This window comes from Chiloscyllium plagiosum, unplaced genomic scaffold, assembly GCF_037043375.1.
Source record: "Chiloscyllium plagiosum isolate Xiang-an unplaced genomic scaffold, Cpla_swu_hap1 HiC_scaffold_8, whole genome shotgun sequence".
NCBI lineage: Eukaryota > Metazoa > Chordata > Chondrichthyes > Orectolobiformes > Hemiscylliidae > Chiloscyllium > Chiloscyllium plagiosum.
Genome location: NW_028270146.1, coordinates 59,771,559 through 59,792,202, shown reverse-complemented (window position 1 = coordinate 59,792,202; position 20,644 = coordinate 59,771,559). Strand labels below are relative to the sequence as shown.

General features: G+C 40.0%; 1 protein-coding gene across 4 annotated transcripts in view; it reads right to left on the bottom strand.

The window, feature by feature from the left end:
• The window catches only part of arid4a (AT-rich interaction domain 4A), a 156,589-nt gene that overhangs the window by 94,660 nt on the left and 41,285 nt on the right, over nucleotides 1–20,644 (bottom strand). For all 4 annotated transcript variants that reach the window (XM_087989894.1, XM_043697756.2, XM_087989895.1 and 1 more), the window contains one exon: nucleotides 8,261–8,351. In XM_087989894.1, the coding sequence (XP_087846020.1) occupies nucleotides 8,261–8,351 (91 nt within the window). The remainder of the gene's footprint in view (nucleotides 1–8,260; nucleotides 8,352–20,644) is intronic.

Sequence of the window (20,644 nt, the reverse complement as noted above, 5' to 3'; positions counted from 1 at the left end):
GGATAGCAAATTTCCTTCTGTGAAGGCCATTAGTGAACCAGTTGGGTTTTTCCACCAATCAACAATGGTTTCAGCAGTAGATTTGTAATTCCAGATATATTTTATTGAATTCAAATTTCATCATCTGCTGCAATGGGATTCAAACCGGAGTCCCTACTTTCTTAGCTGAGTTTCTAGATTAACAGTCTCACAATAATATCATTAGGCCTTGGCCTCCCCAAACAGAAGTACTTTGAGAACTCCACGCGAGTAAATCCAGCTTAAATTCCCACATGACAATTTGTACTTGATCCCAGGTTGATGGATCACAGTCCTACTTCTTTTGATAATGTTAGGATGCAGATCGCAAACACATCTTATTGACTCTCCAACAGAAAAGAATCAGCAACATATCAATTTATCTAAATCTTACTGAACATATATTTTCAAACACTCTCCAATGTTTTGCCAAGACAAATTTAAAAACCAACATAATAGTATTAATAAATTATAATACACTTCCAAATGGAAAATATTTGTCTCAGTGTTGAGTGTATTTGCTAGGACTTTGAGCTTGTGTTAAAATTGATATAATTATCCTTTCACATTATAGTATCACTATTATTCTCCATTACAATAAATTGCCAATGGCATAGAATCCATCCAATCTGCATGGCAGTAGTACATTGCATTTTAAGAGAGCAACACATAAAAGTATGTTTATTCTGGCTGATGGACCCTCCCGGCACGTTAGGGAAGGTGCAGCAATCAGAAGTAGGAACAAAGTCTACATGCTGCTCTGGACTTGCAGATCACAGGACTGCAATTCAAAACAGATAGCTTGTCACTCAGTTTCGTACCCAGGTTGCCTGTGGTACTCTGCATCAGAACAGAAGGACTTAAGTGCAACGGTAGGCCAAACAGCTTTTCAAGCCTGCTCTGCCATTCAACATGATTATACCTAATTAGATTGTGGTCTCAACTCCATTTGCCTGTTGCATGTCCCCCTAAATAATACTTGCCTATCAAAACTACCTCAAACCAGCTTAAATAAATTCAGTGGTACATTCTCCATTGTTTTCTGGGAAAGAAAATTCCATACACTAATGACATTCAGGGAAAAAAACAAATCCTTATCTCAGTCTTAAAAGGGAGACCTCTTATTAATAAACTATACCCACAATTTTAATCTCCCCAACAGGAAATAATCTCTCAGTATCTACCCTACCAAGCTCATTCAAGATCTTTACATGTTTCAATACAGCAATTCTCACTCTAAATTGTAAGGAGTAAAAGGTTCTACTTGTTCAACCTTTCTTCATATAAGCCCTCAATCCCAGGAATGATTCCAGAGAACCTTCTTTAAATGCTATGAATGAAATTTTATCCTTTTTCAAATAGGGAGACCAAAACTCTGCACAGTGTTCCAAATGCAGTCTCATTAAGGTCCTGCAGATTCTTATGGCTAATCGATCTGCCCTTACGGTTCCCTGATCTTATTAATACCCTTCATCCATGTAAAAGTACACTTTCCAGCAGTAGTGGTGCTGACAACATGCCACGAGATTAATTACAATCCATTTTACACAGTCTTTTACTATTTGCATTTGGCATCAACACAATAATAAAAATGGTTACGGAAAGGTTTCAAACATGCTGCATATCTCCGTCATTTAAGACGCTTTGGTCAAGGACTGCAGCTTGCCACAAAAGACGAATAATACTATCTTAAGTTACACCATATCGCAAAGGTAAATTGTAACTTTGGATTGAAAGATGCAAATTAAGAAATTGAATAAAGGAGTAGGTTAATAGTAGTCCAGTGGCCCAGACTAAGGTTCCAGGGTTTGGCACCAAAGCCTAAAATGACAGCTGGTTGAATTTGAATTCAGTGAATAAAATTGGAATGTAAAAATTGTTTGAGTGCAGGTGATCATAAGAACCCTTCACCAATTGTCACAATAATCCCAGCTATTTTACTAATGCCCTTTAGGGAAACGAATCTGTTATCCTCATCTGATCTGGCCTACATTTGACTCTAGACCACAACAATGTGGTGGTCTTTTCATTGTTGAAGTGTGTGGGACTGGAAAAGCACAGCCAGTTAGGCAACATCCAGGGAGCTGGAGAATCATTCAGATTTATGCTTGAAATGTGGTTTTGCCTGGTCCACGGACGCTACCTGACTGACTGTGCTTTTCCAGCACCACACTCTTGGAGTCTGATCTCCAGTATCTGCAGTCTTCACTTTCTCCTAGGTAGTCTTTTCATGGTGATTTGAAATAGCCATTCAGAACAAAGGATTAGCAATAAATGCTGGACTTGCATTGAAGTGATATTAGCTGCCCATGAAAATAATTTAAAAGAAACTAATTAAACTCTCAATGACTTGTGGTATTATGGTAAAGTCCATCCTTCTGAGGCAGAAATCCCAGTTAGTCCAGGACTTGATTGTCAAGGAAGCATATACATAAAAGGTCAAATAGGTCAATTAGCAATTCCTTCCAATATACCCATCACAGTAAGAATTGAAGCATGTCCTGGTCAGCCGTGCTTGGTTCATAATGGTCCCGCTCAAGTTACAGCTTTCAAAGTTAGGATGTCATCTGTTCCAGATAAATCTCATTGCGTAAGCACTGGCTGCCGCATATGCGACTAGGTGCAAGAGAGAAAGGAAAACAAAACTAACTGGAACAAAACCAAAATACTGTAGATGCTGGAAGTCTGAAATAAAAACCTGAATTATTCAAAGAAACTTAGCCATTTCAGAAGCATCAATGGAGAGGGAAAGAGTGTTCATGATTCAAGTTAATGACCTTTCATCAGAACTTTGAAGGGCTATTGATCTGGAAACTGAACTATTTCTCTCTGAACAGGTGCTGGCAGATCTGACTGTTTCCTGCACAGAATCAGAGGTTTACAGCATGGAAAGGGGTTTTCGACCCAGTCTGGCAGGTCAAAAACAACCATCTAACCATTCTACCATGATATTGCAGCCCTTGACCCATAGCCTGGTATGCCTTTGCTTCTCAACTGTACATCAAAATAGTTCTTAAATATTATGAGGGTTTCTATTTCTACCATCCTTACAAGAAGCGAGTTTCAGATCCCACCCACTCACAGCAAAAAGGTATTTCCTCATTTCTCCTCTGAACCTGCCCCGTATCTTAAATCTATGTCAGGTGAAGATGTTGAAGCAAACATTTTCCTTCCTGTCTCCTCCGTCTATGCCCCTCATAATTTTATACACCTCAATCATGACCATCCTCTGCTCCAAGGAAAATAACCCGAGTCTACCTAATCTTTTTGCATAACCAAAATTCACCAGGCCAGGGAACACCTTGGTACATTTCCATTGCAGGGTTCTAGCAAGGGTCAGTTAGCTCAGTTGCTGAGAATGTTGGTTTGCAATACAGAAAAACATGAACAGCATGGTTTCAATTCCCACACCTGCTGAGATTGTTATAAAGGACTCTCCTCCTTAACCATTTCCCTTAACTGAATCGTAATGACCATCAGGTTAAACCACCATCAGTCCTATCCCTCTCACGACAGAGCAACCCTGTGGACGGGTAGGATTATAACAACATTTTCTTTTATAGTTGCAGCATCAATCCCTACTCCTAGGGTTCTATCATTTAACATGTATTACTTGCCTTGTTTGCCTTGGCCAAATGCATCACCATACATCGATACAGAGTTTGAACTCCATTTCCCACTAATCAGTCTATCCAACTAGCCCATATATATTCTCCAATGAGCTACGGCTATCTATATTATTCACAAGCCAACTAATTAAATCAATTATTAATTGGCTCATTTGACCTCATTCTCAGAATATTCATCCTGTCAGCTGACAATTACATTTAGAACTTTTAAATTAAGAAATATTTTTCTGTCACAGAATCTTTGCCTTCCCCACAATGCCCTGCCAAACTCAACCAAATGGGAGGGGTTGCTGGGTTTTCTTCTATTCTACAAACTCAAATTTACCACTCAAGTAGGCCAAGTAAAACTGCACTATGACTTCTTTATTGAAGATTGCTGCAGTACATATATGTACTCATTTAAAAACTCCAGCAACATGTTGCTTGGTCAACAAACACATTCCAACTGTGTCAGGTGACATGACATCATATCCTGTCTGATGATTGAGGACATAACCTACTTACAGATACACTGCAATAACTCTCTTCATAAGATTACACACTTGTAATCTTACACTTGGAGTGTATGGCAAATAATGCCATACACACCACTTTCATTATGTCAAAACTTTGGTATATTGAGAGTTTAAAACTCTCTGAAATGACAGTGGTTTGCTACTACAACCAGTTTAGTCTCGCTAATTTCTTGGATATCTGTAACTATTATCTCAGTGGTCTTGAGTCACTGGCGTGTTGCTTTATTGCACAATGACAGTACACTAGCTGCCTTCATTATAATCTTCTAAAACTATTTTAGATTCTCTCACTGCGTGATTTCTATCTATGAAAGAATTGTTAGCTTTTACATAATTAGACATCTCCTTGAGTTGATGTCAATTTTTTATGTAATACCATTTATTGCCTCCACGTGATAAAAGCCAGCCTTCAAAAACAAAATCTTGGTTTATCCGATTAATACTGTCAAATGGAGATCTCAAATGTTTTGCCATATGGTGACACTTGGCAATTCTTGGTCTGGGGAAAAAAAAATCCTAGCCGATTCAGCCTTTCCCTCTTGCTCAAACTTTCCAGTCCTGGCAACATCTTTCTAAATCTATTCTGCACCTTCTAAAATTTAACAACATCCTTCCTACAGAACGGTGACCAGAATTGTACGCAGTATTCTAAAAGTGGTCTCACCAATGTCCTGTAAAGCCGCAACATGACCTCCTAACTCCTGTATTCAATGTTCTGACCAATGAAGGCAAGAGTGCCAAATGCCTTCTTCACCACCCTGTCTCCCCTGACATCACTTTCAAGAAAATATGCACTTGTATCCCTAGGTCTCTTTGTTCAACAACACTGCCTAGGGCCTTACCATTAAGGATATAAATCTTTTTCTGGTTTGCCTTACCAAAATGCAACACCTCACATTTACCCAAATTAAACTGCATCTGCCACTCCTCAACGTCCCATTGTACCGAGATAACCACCTTGACCAAATTTTGATGTCATCACCTGTGAATTTAGAAACAATAACTTCTATATTCACATCCAAATCATTTAGATAAATGATGAAAAACAGTGGACCCAGCGTTGATCCTCATGGCACACCACTGGTCACAGGCGCCCAGTCCAAAAAGCACCACCACCCTCTCGGTCTTCTACTTCCGAGCCAATTTTGCATCTGATTGGCTAGCTCTCCCATGTGATCTAATCTTACTGAGCAGTCTACTATGAGGAAGTATGTTGCTCATTTTGCTGAAATCCATACAGACATGTTTTAGAATCATTATTTCATCTATTCATAACACCTATTGACCATTATCAGTTGCATTTATTTTGTTAAAATTGAATAGTGAAGATTATTTTACTGTTTCATGGACTTTTTTATTTTATGCACTCCTACCAATTATTTTCTTACTCTTGGTTCTTTATTATAGAAGACAGGAGCAGAAGTAAGCAATTCAACTTCCCTCAAGCCTGCTGTCATTCAATATGATGATGGTAGATCATCAAGCTCAATACCCTTATCCTGCCATAAGTACTGTACCTACCTCCTTTATCGAAGCAAATGTTTCGGCCTTAACCACGATGTGGTAGTGAATTCCACACAATCTGGGCAAAGAACGCTTGTTCTCACCCAAATCCTAAAACTTTTACCCTTTATTCTCCAACTACAATTCCTGGTAGTTTAAGGACCCTTATCTAATCCTGTTACAATTATATGGTTTTCTGAGATCCTCCTTCCTGCAATATTCCAGTGAATACATCCTGATCTGACTCCACCTCCGCCATTCACCAATCCTGCCATCACCTCTGAAACTGTCCAGGAATTCAAGAATTCAGCAGCGAAAAAAGTCAGGGTGGGAAAGATAATTTCAGTGTACACTGATCCAATGATTCTCTGGCCATCAGAATATCTGGGCCAATATATCTTCAAATAATTGTGATCTATAAAGTCAGATCTTAAATGTCCAGCAGTGACTGACGTGTGTCAATTGATTCTTGTGGTCGCTACCTGTAGATGTAACAAAATCCAACTGATGTGTCTCGAAATTAACTGTCACATGTATTTCATCTTCTAACATAGTCCATAATTTTTTCACTTGTTTCTGATCATCTTCAAGTAAGTCTGAAGTATACAAATTATAAAATTTTGATAGTATATTCTGCTTATGCCTGAAACGTTGATTCTCCTGCTTCTCAGATACTGCCTGACCGGCTGTGCTTTTCCACCACCACCCTCTTAAATCTGACCTCCAGCATCTGCAGCCCTTACTTTCTCCAAATCAGTGAATATCCCCACTTCTGACTGTATGATGGAAGGAAGGTCATGAAGTGACTGAAGGTGACTACAGACCTCTTAATAGTGGGTCTTGATTGGTCAACTAACGCAAAGTTCCCATTCTTGTTTTGAACATTTGAATTTGGAGAGATTATTCACTGTACTCAATTCCTGAATGCAAATTTTATTTACAACATATTAGGGTTCCCCGTTTCCTCCACTGAAAGATTTCAATATATTACAGATCTGAGTATTTGCATTGCTTGCTATTCTTCATTTCTGATTCTAAGATTTTCAGGACTCGCAGATTGCAAATCCGTTGCACTGTTGCTCCCCTGTGTGTTTTTTCAAGCCATGCCACAAAGCACAGATGAGGGTTGAATGGAACCACAAGACCTCAAATAGCTGTAGTGGCTTTGTTTAGCCTTTTTAAGGTCCTTCTAATCAACCTGCACGATTACAAAGCTAAATTGACTGGTGTCAAATCCCTTTTCCAGACTGCATCACAAGTCCAAATTGAATCTGACTTATTTCCACTGTCAGGTTTCTCTGACATTTCAATTTCGAAAAGTTGCAATTTTCTTTTCCTGTGTTGCACGTGTAAAACATTCAGAATGTGGAATCATGAAAAGTAATTGAAATTGCAAAAATGCTGTGTGGGATAATTCAATTCCTCAAAATCTTTGAACCTCCAAACATTGTGCATGGTATGTCTCAAATACTCAAAATTGTTGAAGTCCATCAGTTGCCGTCACATTTGGTTCCTTTCTAACTGTGAAACAAAAACTCACCAATCACTCACACAGATCTGGCAACCAGTATTGAGAGATCTTCAGGAGTAGATCACAGTAGTATATTCGCTTTTTAATGCATTCATGAAATGTGTGCGTTTATAGTCACCCAGTATTCATTTCCTACTCCTAACAGTTGTCGAGATAGTCGCGGTGAGCTACCTTCTTAACCACTGCCACCCTTGGAATGTAGGACAATCCACAGTGCTGTTAGGAAGGGAGTTTCAGGATGTTGACCCAGCAATAATGAAGGGGTGGTGATACAATTCCAAGTCATAATAGTATGTATCTTTGAGTGAAACTTGTATTTCCTATATATCGGCAACTTTTCCTCTTTTAGGTGATAGAAATCACACGTTTGGAAGGTGCTGTCAAAGCAGCCTTGATGAGATATTGCATTGCATCTTACAGATAGTAAATACATGGTGGTGAAAGAAGTGAAGGTTGAAGGCGGTGGATTAGGCGTTATTCAAATGAGCTTTTGTCCTGGATGGTGTCAAGCTTCGAGTGTTTTTTGAGCTACACCCATCCAGGCAAGTGGACAATATTCCATGAAACTCCTGTGGGATTTAGATAGTGGGTCTTGATTGGTCAACTAATACATTTCAGCCTCAGGAACATGATAGGTGAGATTATAACCTGTCTGATAATTTACATAAGACTATAAACACTTAAAACATAGTATAACAGGGGCATTAAAAATTTTAGTTATAAAGTTTGTAATACACAAGGACTTAATTTTTGATAATAGAGCACTTATCAGTCAGTCTTTTCTAAATTTAAATATTAACACTTCTCCACATTTTATTGGACTGAAATATACAAAATTACAGAGGTCCTACAGCAAGATTTGAACCTGCTTATTGCTAGTGCAGAGATCATGCAGTGTTAAAAACCACAGTGTATGACATTAGTCAATGGTAGCATGGTCTCTTATACACTTGTTTAGACTGCCCAAGATGAGGAGCTTGCAAGGGCAGGTCAGAGAGAAATAATCCAGATTTTCAAAATCGGACTGAATTTAGTTTTGAGAAAATAAATAACAGTTCACTCACCCACAGTATACCAGCTGGCATCTGTCAGTTTATTAATGGCAGCTTCTTGGTAAGAACCATCAGACCCTTTCACTTCCACTGATGCGCCAATCTGCAGACAATAGAAATAATTTTGAAACAAAACTAAACACCCCATATAAATCACAAAGCTTCGATTTTGGTGATGCCTTTATGGTGCCAGGTGTTAAAGATTGGAAAAAATATGGAAGACAAACATGAATTTTTTTCTGTCCTAATAGTAAATGACAATCACATCTACGCAGCTTGACATTATTCTATATAACTGAATTTATTCAGTTAGCCTTCCAGTTCTTTACTTTAGGTAACATGGTTAGAATTAGAATTAGAATCATAATCCATACAGACCCTTCAACCCAACAAGTCCACATCGACCCTCCAAAGAGCAACCCACCCAGACACATTCCCCTAACCTATATTTACCCTGACTAATAATCTACACTATGGGCAATTTAGCACAGCCAATTCACCTAACCTGTACATCTTTGGATTGTGGGAGGAAACTGGAGGACCCGGAGGAAACCCACACAGACACAGGAGAACGTGCAAACTCCACACAGGTAGTCACCAGAGGCTGGAATCGAACCCAGGTCCCTTGCAAAGCTACCTGACAGGGCAAGTGGTCTGAATAGAAAAATATACTGGCAATCTTAAAAGCCAATGACACAATCGGGGGGGGGGGGGGGGGGGTGGTATAAGACCAGGGAAAATTGAACAGTTGGGAGGAGAACTGCCACACAACTAGCATGTAGATACTGACGGAAAAATAGCTCTCTTAATGGTTGGTACCTTTATCAATCAGTAATCTATGAAACAGAAATCCCTAAGAAGAAAAAAAGAAGATTCGACGTCTGGCTGATTTTTGAAAAGTTGAATTTTAATTGGGGGTTTTATCAGACTAGTATTATAAAAGAGAGTAAAAGATAGGAAGGAGTTGTAAATAGTGATGACCGTCCCTTGGTTGTCCAGAATCTATTCACTTTTGACCTCGAAAAAAACTGCAAAGGCTCTACTCTCATCATCACCTCAGGAAGAGAGACCTAAAAGTTCAGAGTTGTCTGAGGAAACGGTTTGCCTCATCTTTGTTTTAAATAGGCAACTTCTCATTTTTAAAAAGACCCCTAATTCAAGATTCTCTGAAAGAGAATCTACACTGTCAAGACTTCTCAGAATATGATAGGTTTTGATCAAACCTTCTTTTGATTCTTCTAAACTCATATAGACATAAACATTATCTGTCAAACATTTTAAGAGAACCTGCCCATTCAAGCTATTAGTCTGGCAAAACTTACTGAAACTTTTCAAGGATGTAACTAGTAGGGTTGGTCAGAGGGAACTAATGAATATGATTTAAACGGACTTTCAGAAGGCTTTTATTAAGAGCTCACATAAAAGAGATTGACATGTAAAATTAAGGCACGTGGGATTGGGGACAATGTAGGGATACAGACAGAGAACTGGTTGACAGGCAGGAAACAAAGAGTAAAAACAAACAGGTCATTTTCTGAATGGCAGCCAATCAATAGGGGGGTGCTGCATGGATCTGTGCTTGAACTCCAAGTATTCACAATAGATAGTAATGATTTAGATGAGGGAACTCAATGCTATTTTACCAAGTTTGTAGCAATGAAAAGCTGGGAGGGAGGGTGAACTGTAAGGAGGATGGACCCACTTGGAGGACTGAGGGCAGAGCTGAACACCACACCTTAGGAAGGTCATACTGACTTTGGAGGAAGTACAATGTCAGTTTACAAGAACAATCTTGTGAAGAGGGATTATAAAAATGTGGTTTTTATTTTTTAAAGTTTAGAAGGTTATGGAGTAATCTGATTAAAATCTCCTAGATATCAATAAGAAAGAACAGGGTAGATCAAGATAAAATATTTCTACTCATTGGGGATTCGAGAACTGGGGACATAATTTAAAAATTAGGACCAGACTTTTCAGCAGAAAAGTCAGGAAGCACTTCCATACACAAACGGCAGTTGATGCTACATCGTTGTTAATTTTAAACCTGAGACAGATAAGTTTTTGTTAAGCAAAGATATTAAGGGATAAGAGACAAAGGCAAGTATATGGAGTTAGGCCTGAGAACAGGCATGATCGGACTAAATGGCGGAATAGGCTCAAGGGGTGAATGATCTCCTCCTGTTGTTATGTTTGTGTGATTTGGACAAGTTGAGTGAGTGGGCAAATTTACAGCAGACTGGGGTGTTGATTATCTCAGTTGTCTGAATGACGAGTTTATGATGCAGAGTGATATTGACAGTGCAGGTTCAATTCCCATAATGTCTGAGGTCACAATGATGGTCTTGTCGTCTTCTCAACCTTGCCCCTTGTCCGAGGTGTGGTGATCACCAGGTTAAACTCACCTCCAGTTGGCTATGTCTCTCTAACGAGAGCACAGCCCTGAGGCCCTCTGAACTATAGCGACATTAAGTTTACCTGCATGACAGATTAAGTACAATGCAGATAAATCTGAGATTATTCACATTAGTAACATAAACAGAATAAGACCAAAAGACATGGGGCATGAAATCAGGCCATCAGCCCAGCGAGTCTGCTCTACCATTCAATCATGGTTGAGGTTTTTCAACCCCATTTTCCTGCTTTGTCCCCATAACCTTTGATTACCTTTGCAATCAAGAACCTATCTGTTTCAAATATACTCAATGACCTGGCCTCCACAGCCTTCTGTTACAAGGAATTTCATAGAATCACTACTCTCTGGCTAAATACGTTTTTCCTTCTCTCCGGTCGAAAGGCTGTGCCCTCGGGTCCTTGTCATTCCTGCCAATGGAAGCACCTTCCCAATGTCTACTCTGTCCAGGCCATTCAGTATTCTCTAAGTTTTAATGAGATGTCACCATTGAATATCGTCCCGAAGTCCTCAAACCTTCTTCATGTGTTAAGCCTTTCTCTTCTGGGATCATTCCCATGAACCTCTTCTGGACCTGTTCCTGGGCAATATATCTTTCCTGAGGATTGGGGTTCAAAATTGCTCACAATACTTTAAAAGTGGTCTGACCAGAGGCTTATAAAGCCTCAGAAGTACATCCTTACTTTTAAATTCTAGCCCTCTCGAGATGACAACACTGTATTTGCCTTCCTAACTACCAACTCAACCTGCAACTTTCCCTTAACAGAAACCTGGAGTAGCACCAAGTCCCTTTGCATTTTAGATTTCTGAATTTTCTCCCCACTTAAAAAATAGTCCATGCCTCTATACAAAAGGCAGATTGGTTTATGAATGGAAACAGACTGGAATTGAGGTACAGCAAGAGCTTGGTATACTTGTATACCATTCACTCCAAGTAAGCAGGAAGGTGCAGCAGGCAGTGAAGAATGCAAAGATATTTGGCCTTCACAGTGAAATGATTTGAGCATTGGAGCAAGGATGTCTTGCTGCAACTGTATAGGGCATTGGTGAGACCACACCTTGAACACTGTGTGCAGTTTTAGTCTCCTTATCTGAGAATGGATGTTCTGGCAATGGAGTGACTGCAGTAAAGATTTACCAGGCTGACTGCTGGGATGATATATAAACAGGGACTGAATCAGTTACTACACTCACTGGAGTTTAGAAGCATGAGGGAAATCTCTAAAATTCTAAGAAGAATAGTACACGCAGGAAGGAATTTCCCGATGACGAAGGAATCCAGAACCAGGAATCATAATCTAAAAGGTACAGGGTAGACCAATTTGGACTGAGATGAGAAGAAATTTCTTCACTCAGTAGTGAGCACATGTAATTCTCTACTACAGGAGGTCATTGAACCCAGAACACAATGTTTCAAGAAGGGGTTTGAGAAACATGGGCGACACAGTGGCTCAGTAGTTAGTGTTGCTGCCTCTCAGTGCCAAGGACCCAGGTTTGATTCCAGCCTTAGGCAACGGTCTGTGTGGAGTTTGCACATTCTCCATGTATGTGCGTGGGTTTACTCCAGGTGCTCCAGTTTCCTCCCACAATCCAAAGATGTGCAGGTTAGGTGAATTGGCCATAGTGTTCAGAGATGTGTAGGTTAGGTGCCATTAGTCAGGGGGAAATGTAGAATAAGAGGGTAGAGGAATAGGTCTGGGTGGGTTACTCTTTGGAAGGTCGGTGTGGATTTGTTGGGCCAAATGGTCTGTTTCCACACTGTAGGGATTCTATTATAATCCAACTCATCCAAGTCGACCAAATTTCCCAAACTAAACTAACCACATTTGCCTGTGGTTGGCCTAAAAATTATTTAAATGTTCTTACTGTACAGCACTACCACTTCCTCTGGCAAGTCATTTCACATACAAACCAGCGTGCGTGTGAGAATGTTGCCCCTCAGGTCCCTTTTAAATCTTTCTCCTCTCACCTTACAAAATATACCTCCTAGTTTTGAACTCACTCATCTTAGGGAAAAGACCTTTGCTGGTCACATTATCTCCGTCCCTCATGATTTTATAAACCTTTATAAGGTAACCACTCAACCTCCTACACTCCAATAAAAAAAATCCCAGCCTACCCTTATAACTCAAACCCTCCAGACCAGGCAACATCCTGGTAAATCTTATCTGAGCCCCCTCCAATGTAATAATACTCTTTCTAATAACAGGGCAACCAGAGTATACACAGTAGTCCAAAAACGGCCTCACCAACGTCCTGTACAACCTTAACATGATATTCCAACTCCTATACACAGTGATTTCAGCAATAAGTTGACTCTCACACTTCCCATGATCTGAGCACATCCCATCGTGTGAACGCTGTTTCAATACAGGAAGAGCAGCAACCAACTTGCGTGTGGCAAATTTCCATGTGCGGTAATATGTTAGTGGCCCGATGACCTGCTTTTAAGGATAGTAAGTAAGAGATAAATATTAATTAGAATACTCTCTCTGCTGATCTAATCTCTTTAAAAAATATCTCTTGGTCCATGTTCAAATTCACATGACAGAGAAAGAAATGTTTGTTTAGCTAAACACTAGCACCTTCAACAGTGCAGCACTCCCTCAATATTCCACTGCAGAAATAGCCTTGATGTTTGCACTCACTTTTCTGGAACAGAACTTGAACTTACAACTTTCTGATGGGAGTGTTATCAATTTGCTCTATCAGAGCTATAGGGAGAGGCTGAATAGGCTGGTGCTGCTTTCCCTGGAGCATCGAAGGCTGAGGAGTGACCTCAGAAGTTTATAAAATTATGAGGGGCATGGATAGGATAAATAGACAAAGTCTTTTCCCTGGGGTGGGGGACTCCAGAACTAGAGGGCATAGGTTTAGGGTGAGAGGGGAAAGATATAAAAGGACAACCTTTTCACATAGAGGGTGGTACGTGTATGGAATGAGCTGCCAGAGGAAGTGGTGGAGGCTGGTACAATTGTAACATTTAAGAGGCATCTGGATGGGTATATGAATAGGAAGGGTTTAGAGGGATATGGATCAAGTGCTGGCAAATGGGACTCGATTAGGTTGGGATATCTGGTCACCATGGACAAGTTGGACCGAAGGGTCTGTTTCCGTGCTGTACATCTCTATGACAATGGCTCTGGAACAGATCGTCACACCTGTCTACTAACATGTGCTTTTTGGACATTTTGTTTGTACTACTTCTTGACAAATTAAAAGAAAGATTAAAAAACTTATAAGCACATCTTGCTCTGTCAGGGGGCCACAAATCAATTCACAGCCAATCAATTAATTTTGAAGTATCATTACTGTTTTAATAAAAGTAGCAACTGATATGCCACAGCAAAAGACATATTAAAAGCTAATTTTTTTGTTGTGTACGTTGAAACAAATTTTGAGGACGTCCCTGCTCTTCTTTAAATGTCATAGTATGTTTTAAATCTGCCCAAACACGCAAGTGCACATTTAGTTTAAAGTCATACCTAAAAGATGTCGGATGATTGGTCAGAACACAAAGAACAGGAAATTACTATAGGTTAATCAGGAGAAATAAATTAGACCATAAAGGAAAGCCAGCTAGAAATGTAAAAATGTAAAGGAAAAGTTTCTAGAGGGATTTTTAAAAAATATTTTGAAAAAGTGATTAAAGTGAGTACTCATGCTCAAAATTGAAGATGGGGAGTTAATAGTAGTATTATGATTCCAGCTGAAGTTATTAGTTACAAATCTGATCCCAGGCAGGGTTCTGGTTTGGTAGATTATATTTGATTTGTTTAGTCTTAAGCACATAAATATTCATGTGATTTGCTTTAGTGATAACACATAAGTGTATCAACAAAAGAAATTAAAATAAATAGAACAAACCATCTACTTATGAAATGAATTCAGATTTTTAAACAGTAAAAATATAATTCCATTATTCCCCAAATACACATGTGTAAATTGAAAACAAACAAAATAACTTTGCATGGTATCCAGAATACACCAGTGATACAGTAACCGAAAACATCACTTGTGCAGTACTCAAACTAGACTCCTGTATCTCACATCTTAATAGGTTTAAATCACTGATAATTTCAATGTTTCGACGAGAACTGCAGATAGCTGTAGAATGAAACGATCATACAACTGAGCTTCAATGTACTCAACTTTATGTAATCTCTTCAGGGTTTTATCTCAACATTTTTGGGACTGAGACGTGAACTAACTCCTTACTCCGAGGTAACTTCATCCACTATATATCATTCCCTTTTCAGGAGCACATGTCTAAAGGGCCACCTTATTCCAAGGAATTCATAATACATCTCCATTCAAGGTAAAAAGAAAAGTGAACCCCAAAGGTTTTCCTCTCCAGCTTTTTCCTGTAGGTTTAAAAAAAGCAAGCCAAAAAACTGTTTCAAAAGAAATCACTTTGGCTCCAAAATGCTTAAAAGACACACAGAAAACCCACTGGTTACTCATTCAAAACACAAAAACTAAAATTACAATGAATAATGTTTACACATATGAAAGAACAAAACAACAAAGAAAATTATAGCAGGGGAACTGGTCCTTCGGCCCTCTAAGCCTGCACCAATCCAGAACCTCTCTATAAACCTGTCGCCTATTTTCCAAGGATCTGTATCCCTCTGCTCCCGGCCCATTCGTGTACCTGTCTAAATACTTTTAAAATGACGCTATAGTATTTACTTCTACCACCTCCGCTGGCAACACGGCACAGGCACCCACCACCCTCTGTGTAAAAAACTTTCCACGCATATTTCCCTTAAACTTTCCCCCTCACCTTGAACTTGTGACACCAAGTAATTGAATCCCTCACTCTGGGGGAAAAACGTTCTTGCTATCCACCTTTTCGATAACTCTCATGATTTTGTAGAACTCAATCAAGTCCTCTCTCAACCCGCATCTTTCTAATGAAAATAATCCTAATCATCTCAACCTCTCTTCATCTTTAATGCCCTCCATACCAGGCAACATCCTGGTGAACCTCTTCTACACTCTCTCCAAAGCATCCACATCCTTTTGGTAATGTGGTGACCAGAAGAGTATGCAGTATTTCAAATGTGGCCGAACCAAAGTCCTATACAGCTGCAACATGACCTGCTAACTCTTGTACTCAATACCCCATTCAATGAAGGAAGGCATGCCTTCTTGAACACTATTAACCTGCGTTGCCACCTTCAGGGTACAATTCACCTGAACACCCAGTTCTCTCTGTACAGCAATGCTTTTCCCAAGGGCTTTTCCATTTACCATGTGGTTCACTCTTGAATTGGATCTTCCAAACTGCATCATCTCACATTTGCCCGGAATGAACTCCATCTGCCAGTTCTCTGCCCAACTCTCCAAAATCTCTATATTCTGCTTCATTTGCTGACAGCCCTTCACCATCCACTTCTCCACCAATCTTAGTGTCGGCTGCCAACTTGTCATCAGACCACCCGATTATCCCATAGTTTACGTCAGTGGGCTGTATGGCAGTATGGCAGTAAAGAAATAAACAAATATTTTTCTTTGTCTCTGTTTTGAGAACACAAGAACATTTTAGTAGTAGCTATAAATCAGAAGGTGAAAGGGAGAAAGAAACTTAGCAAAATTACAAAACCCAGGGAAAGAGGTAGCTAATGAAGTAGTAGATACATTATTCTATTTTTCCAAAATGTTACATTCTGGAAAGGTTCCATCAGAATAGAAAGTACTAAACACAACTCCACCAGTCCAGAAATGGAGGGAAATAGGAAACAGCAATGGAGGGGAATAGGCTAGTGTGAGGACGGTCAGGGGAAGGCGTGAAAATGGGCACTTAGAAAACTCAAGTCAGTCAGGAAAACTCAACTTCCTTTGTGAAGAAGAAATCTTATTGAACCAGTTTATTGGAGCTTTTTGAAGGAGTATCACGTGCAGTGAAGAAAGGGGAACAGATAGATATACTTTATATGAACTTCCAGAAGGTATTTGATAGGGTGTTACGTAAACGTTTCTTGTCCAAACTCGGTGTTCATGGTAACAATGAAAATTAGTTGGTTGGCAGAAAACAGAATTACCAAAGTATTAACTTTTGTGATTGACAGGGTGTGAATGGGGTTCCACGGCGATGTGTGCTAGATGTTAGAAAATGGGAAGTCTTCAGAAATGAGATAACGAGAGTCCAGAGACAGTATATTCCTGTTAAGGTGAAAGGAAAGGCTAGGTGGTGTAGGAATGCTGGATGATGAGAGAAAGTTGAAGGTTTGGTTAAGAAAAACATATGTCAGGGAGATAAAGGATAGATTGAGTGAATTCGTAGAAGAGTATAAAGACAGAAGGAGCATACTTAAGGAGGAAATACTTAAGGAGGAAGGCAAAAAGGGGACATGAGGGGTTTGGCAAATAAGCTTAAGAAGAATCCTAAGTGTTTTTACAAATATATTAAGGACCAAAGGGTAACTCAGGAGAGAAGAGGGCCCCTCAAAAGATTAGCAAGGTGGCCTTTGTGTCCACAGGAGACGGGGAGAGACTATTTTGCATCAGTTTACTGCAGAGAAGGACACTGAAGACACAGAATATAGGGAAATAGATGTGAAATCTTGAAAAATGTCCATGTTACAGAGGAGGAAGTGCTGGATGTCTTGAAACACATAAAAGTGGATAAATTCCCAGGACCTGATCAGGTGTACCCGAGAACTCTGTGGGAAGCTAGGGAACTGATTGTTGGGCCACTTGCTGAGATACTTGTATCGATAGTCACAAGTAAGGTGCTGGAAGACTGGAGGTTGGCTAACATGGTGTCACTATTTAAGAAAGGTGGTAAGGACAAACCAGGGAACTTTCGACCGGTGAGCCAGTTGTCAATGGTGGGCAATTTGTTGAAGGGAATCCTGAGGGACAGGATGCACATGTATTTGGAAAGGCAAGGACTGATGAGGAATAGTCAATATGGCTTTGTGTGTGGGAAATCGTGTCTCACAAACTTGAATGAGTTTTTTGAAGAATTAAAAGAGGATTAATGAGGGCAGAGTGGTAGATGTGATCTATATGGACCTCAGGAAGGCATTTGTCAAGGTTCCCCATTAGAGACTGGTTAGCAAGTTTAGATCTCATGGAATACAGGGAGAACTAGCTATTTGGATACAGAACTGGCTCAAAGGTAGCAGACATAGGGTGGTGATGGAAGGTTGCTTTTTAGACTTCAGTCCTGTGACCAATGGAATGCCACAAGGATTGGTGCGGGGTCCACTACTTTTCATCATTTATATAAATGATTTGGATATAAGCATAAGAGATACAGTTAGTAAGTTTGCAGATGACACCAAAATTGGAAGTGGAGTGGACATCGAAGAGGGTTACCCCTTACCAATGGGTTGCGGAGTGGCAGATGGACTTTAATTTAGATAAATGCGAGGTGCTGCATTTTGGGAAAGCAAATCTTAGCAAGACTTCTATACTTAAAGATAAGGACCTAGGCAGTGTTGCTGAACAAAGAGACCTCAGAGGGCAGGTTCACAGCTCCTTGAAGGTAGAGTCACAGGTAGATAGGATAGTGAAGGTGGTGTTTGGTATGCTTTCCTTTATTGGTCAGAGTACTTAGCACAGGAGTTGGAAGGTCATGTTGCTGCTGTACAGGACATTGGTTCGGCCACTTTTGGAATATTGTACACAGTTCTGGTCTCCTTCCTATCAGAAAGATATTGTGAAACTTGAAAGGGTTCAAAAAACAAAATTCAAGGATGTTGCCAGGATTGGAGTATTTGAGCTCGAGGGAGAGGTTGAATAGGCTGGGGCTGTTTTCTCTGGAGCATCGGAGGCTGAGGGGGTGAACTTATAGAAGTTTATAAAATCATGAGGGGCATGGATAGGGTACACAGGCAAAGTCTTTTCCCTGGAGTAGGGGTGTCCAGAACTAGATGGCATAGGTTTAGGGTGAGAGGAGAAAGATATAAAAGGGACCTAAGGGACAGCCTTTTCACACAGAGGGTGGTGCATGTGCAGAATAGGCTGCCAGAAGTGGTGCAGGTTGGTACAATTACAAATTTAAAAGACACCTGGATGGGTATATGAATAGGAAGGGTTTGGAGGGATATGGGCCGGGTGCTGGCAGATGGGGCTAGATTGTGTTGGGATACCTGGTTGGCACGGACGAGGTGGACTGAAAGGTCTGTTTCCGTGCTGTACATCTGTATGACTCTAAGTATGTGCTGTTGTCAAAGGTGAACTGGTGGATGTACTGTAACTAGATTCCAGTTGACAAATTCAACATCACCGGTTATTGCAGGGAAAATTGAAACTCATCATGTAGTAGTCGTCTTTTGGCACAGGTAAAATATTGACAAGCTAACAGGAAGCAAAGTGTAGGCATAAATGGGTCTTTTTCATGTTGGTCTGATGTAACCACTTTTAAAAATTCATTCAGAGCACTTGGGCTTCATAGACTAAGCCAGAATTTATTACTCATCATTAGTTGCCTTTTAAGGTGCTGGTGAGTTTATACCACTTACAGTTCAGTTCTGCTATAATGCGCATTTCTTCAACATGAATTAGCTTTAACGTGATTGAAGAATTTAGATAGTCATTTGTGGAATGTGAACTTTCCTTCCCTGTACTGTCTGTAATGCGATTTCGGCCCCATTTGTTTAAACGGCATGGCTTTTGGGCAATTTTGTTTCATATGAGATCACACAAGAATGGAAACTATCACGTTATATCAGAATTGACTGCATTCCATTAGTATACATAAACCCATTAGTACACATATTGCTGTTAAAGAGGGAGTTCCAGGATTTTGACCCAGCAACAGTGAAGGATTGGGAATATATTTTGCGGATCGTGTGACTTGTAGAGGCAGTGTTATTTCCATGTGTTTGCTGCCCTTGTCCTTCACCTTGGGTTAGTGTGGTGTTGCCCAAGAAATTTTAGTGAATTTTTGTGTTGCTTCTTGTCGATGGTAGACACAGTTTGCCGCTGTATATCAGGATGGGAGAAGCGACTGTGAATGTGGTAGCATTCAAGCCTGTTGCTTTGCCCTGGATGGTGTCCAACTTTGTGAATGTTGTTCAAGGTGCACTCAACCAGGCAAATAAGGAGTATTCCATCCTGATATGAACCTTGTGGATGGTGGACAGGCTTTGGGGATTGAGGAAGTGAGTTACATTCTGCAGGATTTCAAGCCTCTGACTTGGTCTTGTCGTTATAATATTTATTTAGTTAGTTCATTTCAGTTTCTGTTTGACATGCCTCGTGGATCAATGTTTCCAGTTTATCTGAATGACTTGGATGAAGGATTGGAAGGTATGGTTGCTAAATTTTCTGACGACACAAAGGTAGCCAGGAACTTAAGTTGTGAGAGGATATAATGAGGCTACAAAAAGAAAGAGGTCTTAAGTGAATGGGCAAAGATCTGGCAAACAGTTAATACGCTGGTAAATGTGAAATTTCATCTTGGTAACAATATTTTAATAATTTTTTAAAAGTTCTAAAAGATTTTAGAACAATGAGAGCAGAGACATCTGGGACTCCTTTTGCATGCATCACGAAAGGCTAGTATGTAGGTACAGCAAGTAATTAGGAAACCTAGTAGAATGTTCCAATTTATTCAAACAGAAATTGAATATACAAGTAGGGAGGTCATGCTTTGGTTGTACAGGGCACTGATGAGAACACATCTGGAGTAATGCAAACAGTTTTGCTCATCAATACTTAAGGGTGTTCAGAGAAGTGTGAGAAATATAGAGAATAGGAACAGGGGCAGGCCATCTGGCCCTTCAAACCTGCTTCTCCATTCAAATATAATCATGGCTGATCATCCTATGCACTATCCCATTCCCACTTATACTCCACACCCTTTAATCTCAAGAATAGTGTCCTCCATTTACCCACTTACAGGATCATAGAGACGTACAGCATGGAAACAGACCCTTAGGGCCAACACGTCCACGCCAACCAGATATCCCAACCCAATCTAGTTTCACTTGCCAGCACCCAGCCCATATCCCACCAGATGTTGCAAA